General features: G+C 36.9%; 1 protein-coding gene across 1 annotated transcript in view; it reads left to right on the forward strand.

Annotated features, from left to right (window-relative positions):
- LYST (lysosomal trafficking regulator) overlaps positions 1–16,841 on the forward strand; it is a 99,356-nt gene that overhangs the window by 7,147 nt on the left and 75,368 nt on the right. The window contains exons 2-6 of the mRNA XM_070932544.1: positions 7,226–7,306; positions 9,649–9,847; positions 11,642–11,732; positions 12,484–14,554; positions 15,547–16,519. Coding sequence (XP_070788645.1) covers positions 9,656–9,847; positions 11,642–11,732; positions 12,484–14,554; positions 15,547–16,519 — 3,327 coding nt within the window. The 5' untranslated portion in view covers positions 7,226–7,306; positions 9,649–9,655. The remainder of the gene's footprint in view (positions 1–7,225; positions 7,307–9,648; positions 9,848–11,641; positions 11,733–12,483; positions 14,555–15,546; positions 16,520–16,841) is intronic.

Below are 16,841 nucleotides of genomic sequence, written 5' to 3' on the forward strand. Positions count from 1 at the left end.
GGTCCTTTTAATTAAAGAACAGCTGCCCTAGAACTTTTCTGCCCTTCGCTTCTGTATACCGGTAATTGCTTTGGGTGGAGCTGTTTGTTGTGAGGCTGAGTCAGAAGCTCTGCAATATGTCTATCTGCTGACTTAAAATCGTTTCCCCTCCTTCCATTTATGTGTCATATTGTTTTTTGTATGATAATGCGAGATGAATGCAAGATAATTTTGGCTTCTCTGGTTTGGTGTAGAGAATTGTAGTTTGTCATTATTGCTCCTATTGGGACTGCCTTGTTTTGGATTCAGGAATGCTGTTCTAGTACTACAGTGTACAAAATCAATTTACTCTGAATTCACTCTCTGGAAGAACATTTCCACTTTTTGCAGAAATAAAATTTGCTTTTAATGCCATGTATCACATGTGTAGTGGAATGTAGCTCATCTAATCCCTTCTCACGAAGAGTTCTAAAAGTGGAAGTAAATTGTTATTTTCACTGAAAGTCTAAAGTGAAAAGCAGTGAAATATGGTACATGTTGTGTAACTTAATAATGGGTATCTTGCAATGCTGATTTTGACTTGGTTTAGAGTTGACATAGAAAAACAAAGACAAAAGCTTGCCTTTGAGAAAACTTCAAGCTTATCTTTAGAACAGAGACTGTTATGAGAAATTATTGACTAATAATACAGTAGTAGTGGTAGTTTCATGGGCTAATACAGTTTTTTTTGTTTAAGGGTATTTGAAATGTACTCTTAAATATCTATTTGAAAAGCCAATGTATCAGTATTGTATTATTACTTTCAAAACAAGATTAATGATACATTAGCTTTTCAAATAGATATGTATCCATTGTATTTTAAAATTTTAAGAAGTCAAGTGATAAGCCAGTTGAAGAATCACTTTATACTTAACAAATGAAACAACCACAAAATATTTTTAGCTTTCTCTAAAGCAGTACAATGGTGTGTTCATGGAAGGACCAAATGTTTTAAATGGTCTGAGCAAATGGTGTTAATTACCATGAGCTAGACATATTTACCAAGCAATTTACTGGAACTGGGCTTGTGCTTTGCTTTCTATTATTAATTCCTATTGATTATATGTCACCAAGTCACTGTCAACAGTGGCCACATAGGTAGATTTTCTCCAATGCAACCTATCCCTAATCTGGTATTTCAGATCTTCCAGTGATGCATCCATGGCCACTGTAGCTTGGATCATCCACCTTGCTGCTGATCATCCTCTTCTTCTCTTTCCTTCCATCTTTCCCAGGATTACAGCCTTCTACAGAGAGTCTTTGTGTATTGTGAGCAAAGTTGGAAAACTTGAGCCTGGTCATTTGCATATGCGAATTCTGGTTTGATCTATTGAATAATCCATTTCTTTTCTTAGCTGCCCATGGTATTCTCAAGAGTCTTCTCCAACACCAAAGTTCAAAAGCATCAGTATAATTTCTATCTTGCTTCCTAAACGGTCAACTTTCATTTCTATAGACCAGTGATGGCTGACCTTTTTGCCATCGCGTGCCAGGAGAGGGGGGGGCGGGGGAGGGTCACGCATGCACGTGCCCACGCGCATGCGTGCGCAACCCCCTCCCCCCTTGCTCCTGGCACATGATGGCCTGGTAGGCCCGTTTTTCTTTCTTACCTGGTTCCAGATCCTCTCTGTGTATCTGGGAAGGGCGAAAACAGCCTTTCCCACTCCCTTGGAGGCCCTACGGAGGCTGAAAGGGCCCATTTCCCAACTCTCGGTGGGACAGGAAGTGACATTTTTTGCTGTCCCCAGCCTCCAGAACCTCTCTAGGAGTCTCTAGGAGCCTCTCTAGGAGTCTCTAGGAGCCTCTCTAGGAGTCTCTAGGAGCCTCTCTAGGAGTCTCTAGGAGCCTCTCTAGGAGTCTCTAGGAGCCTCTCTAGGAGTCTCTAGGAGCCTCTCTAGGAGTCTCTGGAGGCTGGGGACAGGAAAAAACGTCACTTCCTGTCCCACCGGGAGTTGGGAAATGGGCCCTTTCAGCTTCCGTAGGGCCTCCAAGGGAGTGGGAAAGGCTGTTTTCGCCCTTCCCAGATACACAGAGAGGATCTGGAGCCAGGTAAGAAAGAAAAATGGGCCTTCTCCACCCCGCCCCCAGGCCCTCCAGAGGCAGGAAACAGCCTGTTTCCCTACTTCTGGTGGGCCCAGAAGGCCCGAAAATCAGCTGGCCGGTGCACGCATGCACCCCAGAGCTGAGCTGACGTGCCCACTAATATGGCTCCATGTGCCACCTGTGGCACGCGTGCCATAGGTTCGCCATTACGGCTATAGACTGTCATTGGGAAAACCATTGCCTGCATGAGTCTGATCTTTGTAGGTAGACATATTATAGCATCTGAATATATCATGTCCATGGCCTTGATTACTATTCTGTGAAGTAATAGTCTGCAATTATTTCTTGATTGCTTGTTCCTTACCTGTTGATCCTAAAAGACAGAAGTTACCTACCACTTCAATATCTAATTGTCAGTTCTAAGTCTAGTTGTTGTACCTATTGTCATTAACTAGATTTCTTTATATTTAATTTTAGTCCCATTTTTACATTGTGCTGCTTGATTTTTATATCCCGAAACTCATTTATTCTGATTTCTGGGTGACTGTACTTATGGATATTAATTATTTAGAGTATGGTTCCCTATGTTGTATATGAACACATGCATGGTAACATACATAATACTCTAACAGCAAGCTAAAGCCATCATCAAAAAGCAAAAGTATAAAAGCACAAAAACAAATATCTTAACAAATTTGATAAGTGTTCTTTTAAGTCATTTGTAAAGATGTTGAATAATCCTGGGTCAAGGACAGAGAAAATTCTGGGAAAGCCCCACAGTTACTTCTTTTCAGGATGATGCAAAACATCTTCTGAGTGCGCTTATTCATTTAGTTTGAAATCTACTGTGTTGCTGTATCTTCTACTTCACATTTATCCATCTGTCCACAAGGATATCATGAAAGAATCTATAACACAATTCAGTGAAATCAAGATATATGTCATTCACAGCATTCCCTTGGTCTACTAGATTTATTACTTTGCCATAAAAAGATCCGCCATCCACCTTGCCCAAATTTAACCCCTTAATTATTGGGTTTATATATATGTATTGGCATGTCATATTTGTTGAAGTCAAAATAATTCTGTCCACAACATTTCTACAATCTCGGTACATTGTTATCCAATTTTTAAAATATAATTAATTTTACAATGAAATACTACTACATTATTTTCAAAATGCTTATGGATTAGCAATTTTACAATCTGCTTTTTGTTATCAGACTGACAACCCAAATTCACTATTCTTCATTTTGAAACTTTCTTCACACATTCTTCAAGATTTTTCAGAAAAAATAGTTCAGAATCTTATCACAAGTTTCTTTATTAGTTGGGATGTACTCAGTCCGGCCCAGGAGAAGTGAACTTATTCAAAGACAGTAAATGTTCGCTATATTTCTATCAAAGTTGGGCCAGAATCCTTTTAACCTGCACTTCTAGTAGTTCAGTGGGAAACATATCTTCTCAGCAAATTCAAATTTAAAATAGTTCTTTGTTTTCTTATCTGAGTTCTGGTAGAGATAAGCAGATGTTATAATGAAAATGTATTAAACACTTTCTAAACAAATAACCATTTCTCAATATTTGCATGTCAGGCTGGTGGATTATATATAACATTTGAAAAGACTATTGATACATTTTCCATCCCTGGCCAACATTACAACCTTGGATTTATAATGATTTAAAAAATGATATGTGCAAATTAAATTTAGTAGATATTTGAAGCTATTAAGAAAATAGATGATATAATTATTTTTGCACATACTTCTGTGATATGTATAATTAAATGTGTCAGTAATTTAAATATTTTTAAAAATGGTCCCTAAATATTAGTTTTGTTGAATAAGTATTTAATTAGGTAAATGGAATAGAAGGCAGGAGACTTCTTTTTAATTAATAGAAATATGAGTATATTGCTGTCTGCTATAATATAACCTCAAATATATGCTTTTGGAGTATACATATTCCAAAAGCATATATTTGAAGTTGTATTATATATAATATTATATAATAATATTATAATTATAATTTATATATTATAAAAAGAAGCAGAACTTAGATAAGGTTAAGGAATTCTTAAATGAGGTGACAGGTGAGTTAAATGACAGGTGAGTTATGAAACTCACCTGTCTCCAGATTTCCAACTTCTCCAAAATATGAATAGATCTGAAGAAAAAAAATAGACTAAAGAAACGCAGAACTATCGTAGGAAAGGTCTTCCTTTTTTGCCTTCTTTAAAATGATTACTATATGCATTTTCTAAGGACTTCTATTACAAATTCAAAATCTGCTGTCAAGTTCATTAAGGCATCTTTTTAATTCATTAAATATTTTTGATTGAACATTGTAGTTCTGATACAAGCACAGGTTTCTTAAAAAAAAAATCAGTTATTTGCAAATCAATGCTATCTCATGGAATCTTGTGCATCTGAATTTCCAGAGAGACAGATACAAAAACCAAGAGTAAGAATTCATATGGCAAGGTTAAAGGGATACAGATAAGCTGTAGAACATGGGGTATGAATCAAAGAAATATTGCTTTTCTAACTAGAGGCTGGTGATTTTTCAAACAAATGTAAAACCAACTTAGTCCAGAAATGCTTTGTTATGTGAAGGCATTCTAATTATAGAAGTATGAATTGGTTCAAGAGGTACTGATTCCAGTTTGGGTTATTTTTTTTTCTTCCTCTCTCTTCCTCTCTTTTACACTCTGTGTGTGCACACATTCTGATATAGAATTATTATTGTTCCAAGTTCACTATGAGGCAAAAAAGACAAGCTTTGCTAAGTTGTTGTTATTAAACCCATGGTTGCCATGCCACCATCAAAGCTGGTTAAGCCTTGCTTGTTCATTGCCCCTTTGCTCTAAATTCCCAAAAACAATGACCACAATCAATTGCAAGTGCAGATCCAGAATTCTGGAGGACAGCTCTCATTAGCATGTGATGCCTTGGGGCACTAGTCAGGTCCACTGTTGTACAAGCAGTGCAGCCAAGAAGGTTTATTATTAGTCACACACCTCGAATTGAGTGTCCATAGAAATGCATGCATCAATTAGAGAAAAGCATTTCTGGCAAACAGTTCAATTGTTGTGGATTCTTCCAATGTTATTATTGCTCTTATAAAGAAGGTTGCAATCATATCAGTGGACAAAGTGCTTGACTTTCCAGATTGATACCCAATTAAAATAATTCATGCAATTTGTTTTGTACAATTACTTCTGTGCTTCTTATGCCATCTCAATGTTTGAATTGAAGGAAGGAAAAAATAGCTCCTATGCCATTTTAGTTAGATATAAACGGATTATTTTTAGTCCTCAGATGTGAGATAAGAATATAAACAAAACACAGTAATTAGTTAATGTACACTTTCCATTCATACTACTTCATAATGTGTGTTCTTGGCTTATTAATTAAATTTTGTTCAGAAAAATCCTTGTACAATAAACATTTGTTACATAACAGAATAACAGAGTTGGAAGGGACCTTGGAGTCTTCTAGTCCAACCCCCTTCTCAGGCAGGAAACCCTATACCCATGATGGCGAACCTCCCTGTAGAGCCTGTACAGCCCTCCCTGTAGGCACATGCGCCATTGCCAGCTGCTCTTCTGCTCTTCTCAGCTGCTCTTCACGGGTGCTGGAGCGCCAGAAAACGGCCAAAAAAATGGCCAAAAAATAGGCCGTTTTCCAAGCCATTTTCAGGCCCTTTCCAGGCCAAAAACGGCCCAAAAAACAGCCTGAAAACAGCCCCAAAAACGGCCAAAAATGCCCAAAAAACAGGCATGCACATTGGCCAGCTGGTATTCGGGTTTCCAGCGCGTGCACGCACACATGTTCCAGTTTGGGCACTCAGTGCCAAAAAGGTTTACCATCACCGCCCTATGCAATTTCAGATAAATGGTTGTTCAATCTCTTCTTAAAAACTTCCACTGTTGGAGCATTCACAGCTTCTGGAGTCAAGTTGTTCCACTAATTAATTGCTCTAACTATCGGGAAATTTCTCCCTAGTTCTAGGTTGCTTTGCTCCTTGATTAGTTTCCATCCATTGCTTTTTGTCCCACCTTCGGTGCTTTGGAGAATAGCTTGACTCCCTCTTCTTTGTGGCAGCCCCTGAGATATTGGAACACTACTATCATGTCACCCCTAGTCCTTCTTTTCATTAAACTAGACATACCCAATTCCAGCAACCGATCTTTATATGTTTTAGCCTCTAGTCCCCTAATCATCTTTGTTGCACTCTTTCTAGAGTCTCAAGATCTTTTTTACATCATGGCAACCAAAACTGGATGCAGTTTTCCAAGTGTGGCCTTACCAAGGCATTATAAAGTGGTATTAGCACTTCACATGAGCTTGATTCTATCCCTTTGTTGATGCAGTCTAGAACTGTATTAATTTTTTTTTGGCAGCTGCTGCATACTGCTGGCTCATATTTAAGTGATTTTTATTACATATTTTTATTACACTATTTAGTTTATATAGCACTTTAAAGGTTTTGGTCACATTTGAATATTTTGCAAAGGTGAATTTGGAAGAGATAATTTGGGAGAGATGCTGTAGCAGGAAGCTACTTTCTACCAGTTTGTTCAAACTGTTTAATTCTAAATCAGTTTTCTTTGAAAGAATATTTAAATTTTCAAGAAATTAGAGCACATTTTTAAACATAACCTTTATTAATTACCTTTTCTATTTCTTAATAAATTAAGTAAAAGTCTTAAGGTCAAAAACACATGAGTCCAGGAAATAATTATATAAATAAGAAGATTTTCATGGGAACTAAACTGTTTAGTTTGTATTTGCTTTAACTATTATAATTAAAATTTTCAATAGAAATTGCTTTAAAAAACGCACGAGTCTTGAATAGCTGTAATGTTCATTTTGAGTCATTTTCTCATTACCTTTTCACTTATTCACTTTGAACACAGCCTGTCTTTAGTAATTAATTATGTTCTGTATTCTGCTGATTTCTGGCATACAGATCCCATTTGGAGGAAAATGGGAGCAGCATAGATTAAACATATAGCATGCAGTATGCAGCCATTAGGAATTAGTTTGTGTTTTTTAATCAAGCCTTTAATTTGTGAAGGATTCTAACAATTATTTTTAGGCACATTTTTTATTAGCCATAGTATGCATTTTATTTATTTCATATATGCCTTGTTTTACAGGTCAGTTGCTAGCGGACATACTGAGAACATATCCATTTAACGCTTGATAATTACTATCAATGAGAGAGGAAGTATAATCTGGTGAGTTTTGGGGACTGAGCATATTTTAAGATATTTAAATAAGCATGAAAGTGAACTGAATCAAGATCATGTTGAAGATTGTAGAAAACAGGATAATTCCATTACAATTCTACTGGCTGCGATAACAAAGAAATTATAAATTTAGAAGTTAAATAGTAGGTCTTCCTGTGATGCAGGATGGTTTGTATGATCCTAAATCTTGTATAGGTTTTCATGTGTCTTAAGTAAACTTGGGATACTTTACAGACTAATATTAGTTAATAAATAGTCTGGAGTATTGCTGACATGAATCCCACTTGACCTTTAAGAAAAAATAAATATGTGTGTATCTTACATCATATTTCATTAGTACCATAATTTAATTGTGAATAAAATGGATAATGAAACTTCAAGATAGCTTCCAACGTTTACAGTGTTTCCATGTATGGACACTTACTCCTGTCCATCACGTAAATTTGAAGAGATATAAGAGATTCTTTTTTCCTCTCCACTTATTTTTCGTTGTGTGTAATGCTTTAGAAGTAATTTCCTAGAAAAGATTTTGGAAAACTGTTATAAACAGCTAAATGTAGCAATCCTTACATAAATTCTTATTTTGCTTTCTTATCAGGGAATGGATATGAAAACCATCCTAATTTTTATGTAGCTTATTAAAAATTTTAAATTTGTGCATAAATTTTAATACATGCTTTCATATTTTCTCTAAGGTACTCCTGTTTTAATCTTTTTATTCTCCTCTTTTCCTCAGCTCAGATGAAAACAGAATGTATAATGCTGTAGCTTTTTCAAAGCCAATTCTCTTAATAGCTTTTTAAAATGTTTTAATGTCCATTTATTTGAAACTGAAGTTTTGCAAAGATTTAAAGAGTCGAGAATGCTTCTATCATTTTTTAAAAAAATGTTAGCTTATTGTATAAATTATTTATTTTTTAAAAATCAGTATCTGTCCTGCATTTATGCCAATAATATGCATATTGTTAATTATTTTATTTATTTATTTGTTTGTTTGTTTGTTTGTTTGTTTGTTTGTTTGTTTAAATTTCTATACTGCCCTTCTCCAATATAGGACTCAGGGCAGTGAACAGCCAAAGTAAAAACAAGACATACAAAATCTAAAAACTGTTTAAAATAATTAAATATTTTGGCCGTAATTAAAACAATTCCAATTTAAAATCAGTTTAAAATTTGACTCAAGCCAGCCCAGCTAGTTGAAATAAATAGGTTTTCAGGGCCCGACGAAAAATCCGGAGGTCTGTTATTGTACGTATCTCTGGGGGGAGGTTGTTCCAGAGGGTGGGTGCCGCCACAGAGAAGGCTCTCCCCCTGGGGGTCGCCAGCCGACATTGTCTGGCAGATGGCACTCTGAGGAGGCCCACTCTGTGTGAGCGTACTGGCCAGTGGGAGGCTATTGGTGGCAGAAGGCGGTCTCGTAAATACCCCGGCCCTGAGCCATGGAGCGCTTTAAAGGTGGTCACCAACACCTTGAAGCGCACCCGGAAAACCACCGGGAGCCAGTGCAGCTTGCGCAGGAGAGGTGTCACATGGGAGCGCCTCATCGCCCCCATAATCCCCCGCACGGCCGCGTTCTGGACCAGCTGGAGCCTCCGGGTGCACCCCAGGGGGAGCCCCATGTAGAGAGCGTTGCAGTAGTCCAGGCGGGAAGTGACGAGTGCCTGAGTGACTGTGTGTAGGGAGTCCCGATCTAGAAAGGGGCGCAACTGGTGTATCAGGCGAACCTGATAAAAAGCCCCCCTGGCCACGGCCGTCAAATGATCTTCTAAAGACAACCGTGCGTCCAGGAGGACGCCCAAGTTACGAGCCCTCTCCGTGGGGGCGAGTGATTCACCCCCAATAGCCAGCGATGGCATCAGCTGGCTATATCGGGACGCCGGAAGCCACAGCCACTCGATCTTGGAGGGGTTGAGTCGGAGCCTGTTTCTCCCCATCCATAAACATGATTAAATACTGATAGGCTTGCAATGTAAGGTGATTTCTCACTTATATTTTCTCATATATGGGAAAAGTATTCAAATCTAGGAAACAAAATATTTAGTACTATATTATAGATTATAGTAGCAGCCAGTTAGCTGACAAATGTCGCTATTTTAGGTTGCTAAACTATACAATAGAAAGGATACAATGGCAAACAACTTCCAATGAAATCTTGCCAAGAAAATTGCAAGGACTAGCCGAGGCAGTTACCAGGAGTCAAAAACTGACTCAAAGGGACAAATTTTAAAAAATGATACCTCTACAAACTATATAAACTATTCTAACTTCCTTACATCTTTGGAAATCATGTTTTTTATTAATGTTGAAAATCCTTTGTTTATTTGTGACAGCTCAGACATGAGCAGTGCGAGTAACTCTCTGGCACGAGAGTTTTTGTCTGATGTCAGCCATCTTTGCAATGCAGTGGACCAAAGGGTGGAAGCCAGGGAGGAAGAGGAAGAGAAAACACATATAGCTGCCCTTGCACAATATCTTATTCAAGGTCATGGATTCATTTTGCTTACTAAACTTAATTCCATCATTGACCAGGTAAATGTTGTTTTCATATTTGTCAAAATATGATGTATTTAGCTGGAACAATATTTGAATGAAAAAATATGATGCATATCCTTCATTGTGCTTAGACTAACTAAAGAAGACTAACTAATTGGGATCACTTTCATATTCTGTTTGGAAATTGGATTTTTACATCAGTCAGGATCAGAATGACAGATGCATTTGACAATCAGCTTTATTGGTTGCATTGTATGGTTCACACAAAAGCCTTCCATTAGGCCAGGGCTGTCAAACTCCTGGCCCATTGGCCGGATGCGTCACAGGCTGGCCATGCCCATGCCCAGTTTAGCAAAGGAGATTAAAGCCCCGATACATGACGACGCCATCACAACATGAGTTTGACTCCCCTGCATTAGAATTTTTTTTTTTATTGGCCAGGTGTGATTGGACACACAAGGAATTGGTCTTGGTACATATGCTCTTAGTGTATATAAAAGAAAGATACGTTCATCAAGAATCATCATTAGGCCAATATTGTAAGATGGGAGCCAGTGCTGTAGCTTTTAGTCACTGTACTAATAATGTAGGACATGGTGGGGTTTTTTACATGAAGTAATCAGATATGAATGACTTGAAGGACAGGATCTCTTTCCAGCCAGTTCACTCGTAGGTTAACTAAACTTGGAAATTTTTTCAAAGTATTCATAATACATTGAATCATAAATTAAGTAAATAGGTAGGTTTAAATATATTGCTATTTAAAAATAATCCAGAGTTGCAATTTATCAAGTTAACCTGGTGTGGAAATGCAGCCAGTACAAATTTAATAGCCCGATTAAGCCATTACTGTCTTAGACAATATTACTTCTATTTTTTATTGTTTTATTTTTGTGGCTATACAATATTTTTTGCAGTTGTATGTCTGCAACCTGGTTGTTGTCACACTAATGTTATTTCTTTTCCAAATCAGTTATTTCATTTACCATTTTAATGTGAATATTAAACAGTATTTGGAGACAAGGCAAGAACCCTTTATACTCCTAGTATTTTCTGGAATCGATCAAGCTAGTAAAAAGAAAAATCTATCCGGGGGCCAACCTATCTAGAGATCAAAGAAAAACCTGATTGAAATTGATGTAGGCTTCAGTATCATCTAAAAATAACTGGTAAAAATGATCACAGTATCTGTTGTCTCACCTGGATTAAATAGAAAGTTAAAGGAGGGCACCCCCAAATTACTAATGTACAGGTTAAAAAGAATGTGCAATAAAACTGAATTCTGTGAAGCAATTGCCATAGTAAAATAAGGTAGTCTTAAAAATGTTATGAAACAGTACTCTAAACTTCTGCCAGCTGTTCTAAAATGTTATTGTAAATTTAGCTGTGTTGAAATCTAAGAGGAAGTCTTAGGAACACACCGATTATGTAAGGCATTTCCAGTCTTAAAACCAAACCTTAGGTTAAATTGAAAGAACTAGAGAAAATCTTGACAGATGGAAAAAAGAAAATTTCTCAGGATTAGAGCTCAATTGAATTACAGGTAGTCCTCAATTTATGATTTGTCACTTAATAACTGTTTCAAGTTACTATGACCTGAAAAAGGGGACTGATGAGGCTCCATTACAGTCATTACTTTGAGGATTACCTGTAACTTTTTTCACTTCAGGTTAAATGGTTAAAATGTTAATACAGAATGCTGTAAATTGGTATTAGAAGCTTTGAAAAGAAATAAAAATAATAAACCTTTAACCCAGGTTTGATTATGAATGTATGGTAAATTATTTTTCTGAATTATCATAAAAACATGAGTTTTTGTTTCTTTAATAGGAGCTTACCTGTCGAGAAGACCTCCTTACTCTCCTCCTATCACTTCTGCCGCTAGTATGGAAAATACCTGTGGAGAAAGAAAAGGCCATAGGTAAATTCTCTGTAATCTTGATGCATAAATTTAAAATATATTTTATAATTATAAGTTGAAATACATTTTTCCAGCTAAGTGAACATCTAAAATTTCTGTGCATATAACTGTATAAAAGCAAGGTTGTTTAATAGGTATCGTAGAGCTTTTTTACAATTGTATTCTACATCTTTCAATTACCTTATAAAATGTACTTTTTAAAGTGCTTCATAAATATTCATGACAACTTGGAAAAATGAAGAGTCATATATTGTAGGCAGAGTACAGAACTGAGTTGTGTCTGAAATTAAACTGAGGGTTTTTTTAGCTTTGATTTAAAGAGTTCATATTCAAAGTTTGGTATTGGTTTTTGTGTTCAAGGGCTAATTTGTGTATTACAGCTAATTTCATTAAATCCTTTTCCCAAAACAAATAATCTGTAGCACTTCATTTTTAAAAACTATAGTTCCTGTTATATGTAACCAAAGAGAAAAAAAGAAAATGGATTTGGTCAGGACACATTTGAATTTACTAGATAGATTATATTTATTACAAGGCGAATCTTAATAACATACATTTAGATCATATTAAAATCATTTAAGTGCATATATTACACAGTTAGGTCTTGCCCTCTGCGTGGCAAGTCTTTAAAGATCTTTTAAGTAATAGGTTGGCCATATAAGTTTGCATCTAGATATGTATGATGACACATTTATATCTCAAGCTGTGAGATTCTAGTATCAATTGAAATAATCTTCCTGTTTTCCAACAGATTTTAATCTGCCCTTCTCTGTTGAAATATGTTTGACCAAAGAGACAAGTTCTCTGAAACCTACTCAGGAAAAACAAAATATAGGAGAAAATGTTCATCTGCCTGCTCAGGCTTCTGGAAAACTAAATTCTTCTTGGAAGAACAGACGCCAGCGCAAAACTACTCATCGATATTCTGTGAGGGATGCAAGGAAATCCCAAATCTCCACCTCTGATTCAGAAGGCAATTCAGATGAGAAGACTAGCGCTATGATAAGGCACAGGAGACCGCAGCTTCTGCAGCCTTTTCCAGCAAACCAGTCTAAAGAGCCATCTGTAACAAGTGGATGTAACTTTCTAGAATCTGAAATGGTCCAGAGCTGTAATTATGGAAGGGAGAACTCTCAACAGTTCATTCCAGCTCAAGAAAATATTGTTCAGGCTTCAGATGAGTCAGTTACACCATCTGCCAGTTATCTAGACAACTCTCCTTTTGATTTGTGTCATGTCTTACTGTCCTTGCTGGAAAAAATATGTAAGTTTGACATTGCATTGAACCACAAGTCTGCATTGGCAGCCAGTGTGATAGGCACTCTAACTGAATTCTTGTCTAAACTTGGAGATTGTTACAATATAAATAGTGCTGCTGAAAATGAAGTTGCTTCATCAAGTTGGACAGAAGAATCAGTTGCTCTGGTTCAGAGAATGCTCTTTAGGACGGTGCTGCATCTTATGGCAGTGGATGTTAATAATGCTGATACTATGCCCGGAAATTTGAGAAAAAATCTTATTGATTTACTTAAAGCAGCCTTAAAAGTGAAATGTATTCTAGATGCACTATTTAGTCCTTTTCCTTCAAGATCACAAGGAACTTTACAAAACGTATTGCAGGTTAATCTTTTCTCACAGAGTCGCCACAGATTCCTTCTTTTGCCCGAGTTCATAGAAGGAGTTCTGCAAATTCTAATCTGCTGCCTTCAGAGTGCAGCCTCTAATCCAATTTATTTTAGCCAAGCAATGGATCTGGTTCACGAATTCATACAGCAGCAGGGTTTCAAACTGTTTGAAACCACAGCACTCCAGATGGAAGGATTATGCGCCAGAGGCCCAGAGGTCAACACAGAAGCGTCAGAGTATCTCAAAGCCCTCATCAACAGCATTATGAAAATAATCAGCACTATCAAAAAGGTGAAATCGGAACAACTTCATCAGTCTGTGTGTACGAGAAAACGGCATAGGCGATGTGAGTATTCTCACTTCATGCATCACCACAGAGATCTCTCAGGATTGCCAGTTTCTACTTTTAAAAATCAAGCTTCTAAGAGTCCTTTTGAAGAAACAGCTGATGGGGAAGTTCATTATCCTGACCGGTGTTGCTGCGTTGCTGTTTGTGCTCACCAGTGTCTGAGGTTGCTGCAAAAACTTTCTCTGAACAGTACATGTTTTCAGATCTTAACTGGAATCCATAATGTAGGCATATGTTGTTGCATGGATCCTAAATCAGTAATTAGCCCCTTGCTTCATTCCTTCAGATCTCAAACATTCAAGAATTTTCAGCCACATATATTAAGCATCCTTAATAAATTTATTTTAGAACAACTTGGAGGATTACAAATTTCTCAGAGAGTGACATATGCCTCTTGCAACATCTGTAGCATTGACTGTGATCAACTTGCAGAACTTGATGACTTCCTACATGGGAATGCTGCTGAAGTATCAGCGTCAAGTTCATCAGCTCCATACAGGTTTCAAGGAATTTTGCCTAGCAGAGGATCTGAAAATATGTTTCTGAAATGGGATGCCTTGGAGGCATATCAGAGCCTTGTTTTTGAGGATGATGACAAACTGCGTTGCATGCAGATTGCTAGTCATATTTGCAGTTTGATCCAAAAAGGCAATGAGATTATTCAGTGGAAACTATACAATTATATATTCAGCCCAGTGCTCCAGAGAGGTGTTGAGTTGGCTCATTACTCCCAACAAGCTGGTGCAACTACTGCTTTTAGTCAAACAAGTGGCTATCAAAAAAGAGGTCTGCCTCAGGAAGTCCTTCAGATCTATTTACAGACTCTACCAATACTGTTTAAATCCAGGTTTGTTCATTTTGTTCACTGGGGGGAACAAATATATTTGCCAGTTACTTCCATACCTCTTCTTGGCATAATAAAATTGGAAGCTAAAAATGTCACTGGTGATAGTAAAGGAAGATGAGTAAAGATCACCAAAGTCATAAATTCCTGCTCCTGGACCAGCTCCCATTTTAAACTGGCCTTGGATTAAACTTCTTTATGGTCTTACTAAGCAAATTATATTGGTGTAGTATTAACAAGATTATATTCCATACTAGATTTACATAAATGCCCAATTTTGGAGTTTATTTTTACACTAAATCTATATGAGGCCACATTTATTTTCTTCTCTCTTGACAAATCTTGCATCTTTAAAAATAAATAAGCACATATATTTCCAGACGGTTAAGGTCCTACCAAAAGACCTCCTGAATGCTCTGAAAAACTATTGCTTCATAGAAAAATCAGCTCTTGTATTGTTTGGAAATATATAAGCCCATATTCTATAATTCCCATAGTATATGTTCAAGGCCAAAGTCTAGTATTCCGATAAAAGCTTGTATGCTTATTGCATTCTACTTCTCAGTTGCTTTCTTCATTTATGTAAATGAAGCAATTAGTTACTGAAGCTGTGCTTTGAAATATGCATAGCATAGCATAGCATAGCATAGCATAGCATAGCATAGCATAATTTGGCAGCATAGCACATGCTTTGGATTAGAAGAGCAAATTCAGTTCTTGTCATCTCCAAGTGTGGGAAAGCTGCTGACTGAATCCTCTTCTTCTTCTCACTAGATCATCCTGTACTAGCTACAAGAAACTATTTATTAATGAAAAAAAGTTTGTAAAGTAATTTAGAAGTTTAGCGTTAATAAGCCAACCCCCAATAACATATGGCATTATAGTAAATTATTTCTCTTTTTCTTTCTCCCTCTCCCTCTCTCTCTCTCTCTCTCTCTCTCTCTCTCTCTCTTTCATTTAGTTGATAACAGTTTAAAATATTTTTTTCTCCACAGAATAATACAAGAATTATTTTTAAGCTGTAATGGAATAAATCAAATAACTGAATTAAATTACTTGGACAGTGTGAGAGCATACTCATTGAAAGTATTTGAAACATTAATATTTTCCCTTGGAGATCAGCAGACAGATCAATTGATGCCAGATGTGGATGGTTTGGACAGTGAAGAAAAAGTGCCTGCCTTAGACTTGGATGTTTCTGTTCACAGACAGCAAATGGTTTCCGATGTGCCTCAGAGCCTAAGTAAATTTTATGCCGGGCTCAAAGAAGTGAATCCGAAAAGGAAGAAATCAGTCAGTCAAGATGTTCACCTCAATATGATAAATCTATTTCTCTGTGTTACTTTTTTATGCGTAAGTAAGGAAGCAGAGGCTGACCGAGATTCAACAAATGATTCTGAAGATACTTCAGGTTATGATAGTACTGCTAGTGAACCTTTCAGCCATAAGCTTCCATGTCTGTCATTTGAAAGTTTGACTCTACCATCCTTGGAACATATACACAGGGCAGCAGATACTTGGTCAATGTGTCGTTCGATCTATTTGTGTAATGCAATATTCCAAAGACAATTCCATAGACTTGGCGGTTTTGAGGTATGTCACAGATTAATAGCCATGATTATTGAGAAACTTGGCATGAAAGAAGAAAAGGAAGAAGGTATGCAGGAGAAACCTACTGAATTTCTTTTCAAAAATGGCTCATCGCAGTTGATAATAAACAATGGGAAAGGGCAGTCGGACAATAATACTGATGGAAATCTTAACAATGTAGATCAACAGAAATCAATCTCTTATCAGCATTCAGATGCAGAGCAAGCTTTGACTGATGGCACTGCAAAATCAAAACATGTCTTAATGCAAGAAAATGACTGGTCGCTGCAAGGTATAAGACTCTTGGAAGCTCTGCTGGCAATTTGTTTACACAGTGCAACTAATTTCCAGCAGAAGGCTGAAATGGAGTCTCTTCAGGTATTGTGCATTAAATATTGATATTCCCGGTTCTAATTGACAGATGCTTTAGAAAGTAGATCAAAAAAGCCAGTTGTTTGGCATGTTGAAATAAGTATCTCATGACAAGCAGAATTTATAAGTTTAATGAAGTTTACCAAATGTATCAGAATGGCATTTGTCAACCCCACCCACAAAACTCTCAACCCATGCCATCTATTGTGCTGTGAGTTCTCCATATTCTTGAACAGCTTTGTGGGGGGTGGGCTGAGTATAGTGCAGAGTTTGTGGCAAAGGTAAAACCAAGAGGAAATCCTGTGTGAATAATAAGTGCAAGTAATTT

The sequence above is a fragment of the Pituophis catenifer genome, unplaced genomic scaffold, assembly GCF_029215685.1.
Source record: "Pituophis catenifer annectens isolate HBS135680 unplaced genomic scaffold, rPitCat1.0.hap2 SCAF_1, whole genome shotgun sequence".
Lineage (NCBI taxonomy): Eukaryota > Metazoa > Chordata > Lepidosauria > Squamata > Colubridae > Pituophis > Pituophis catenifer.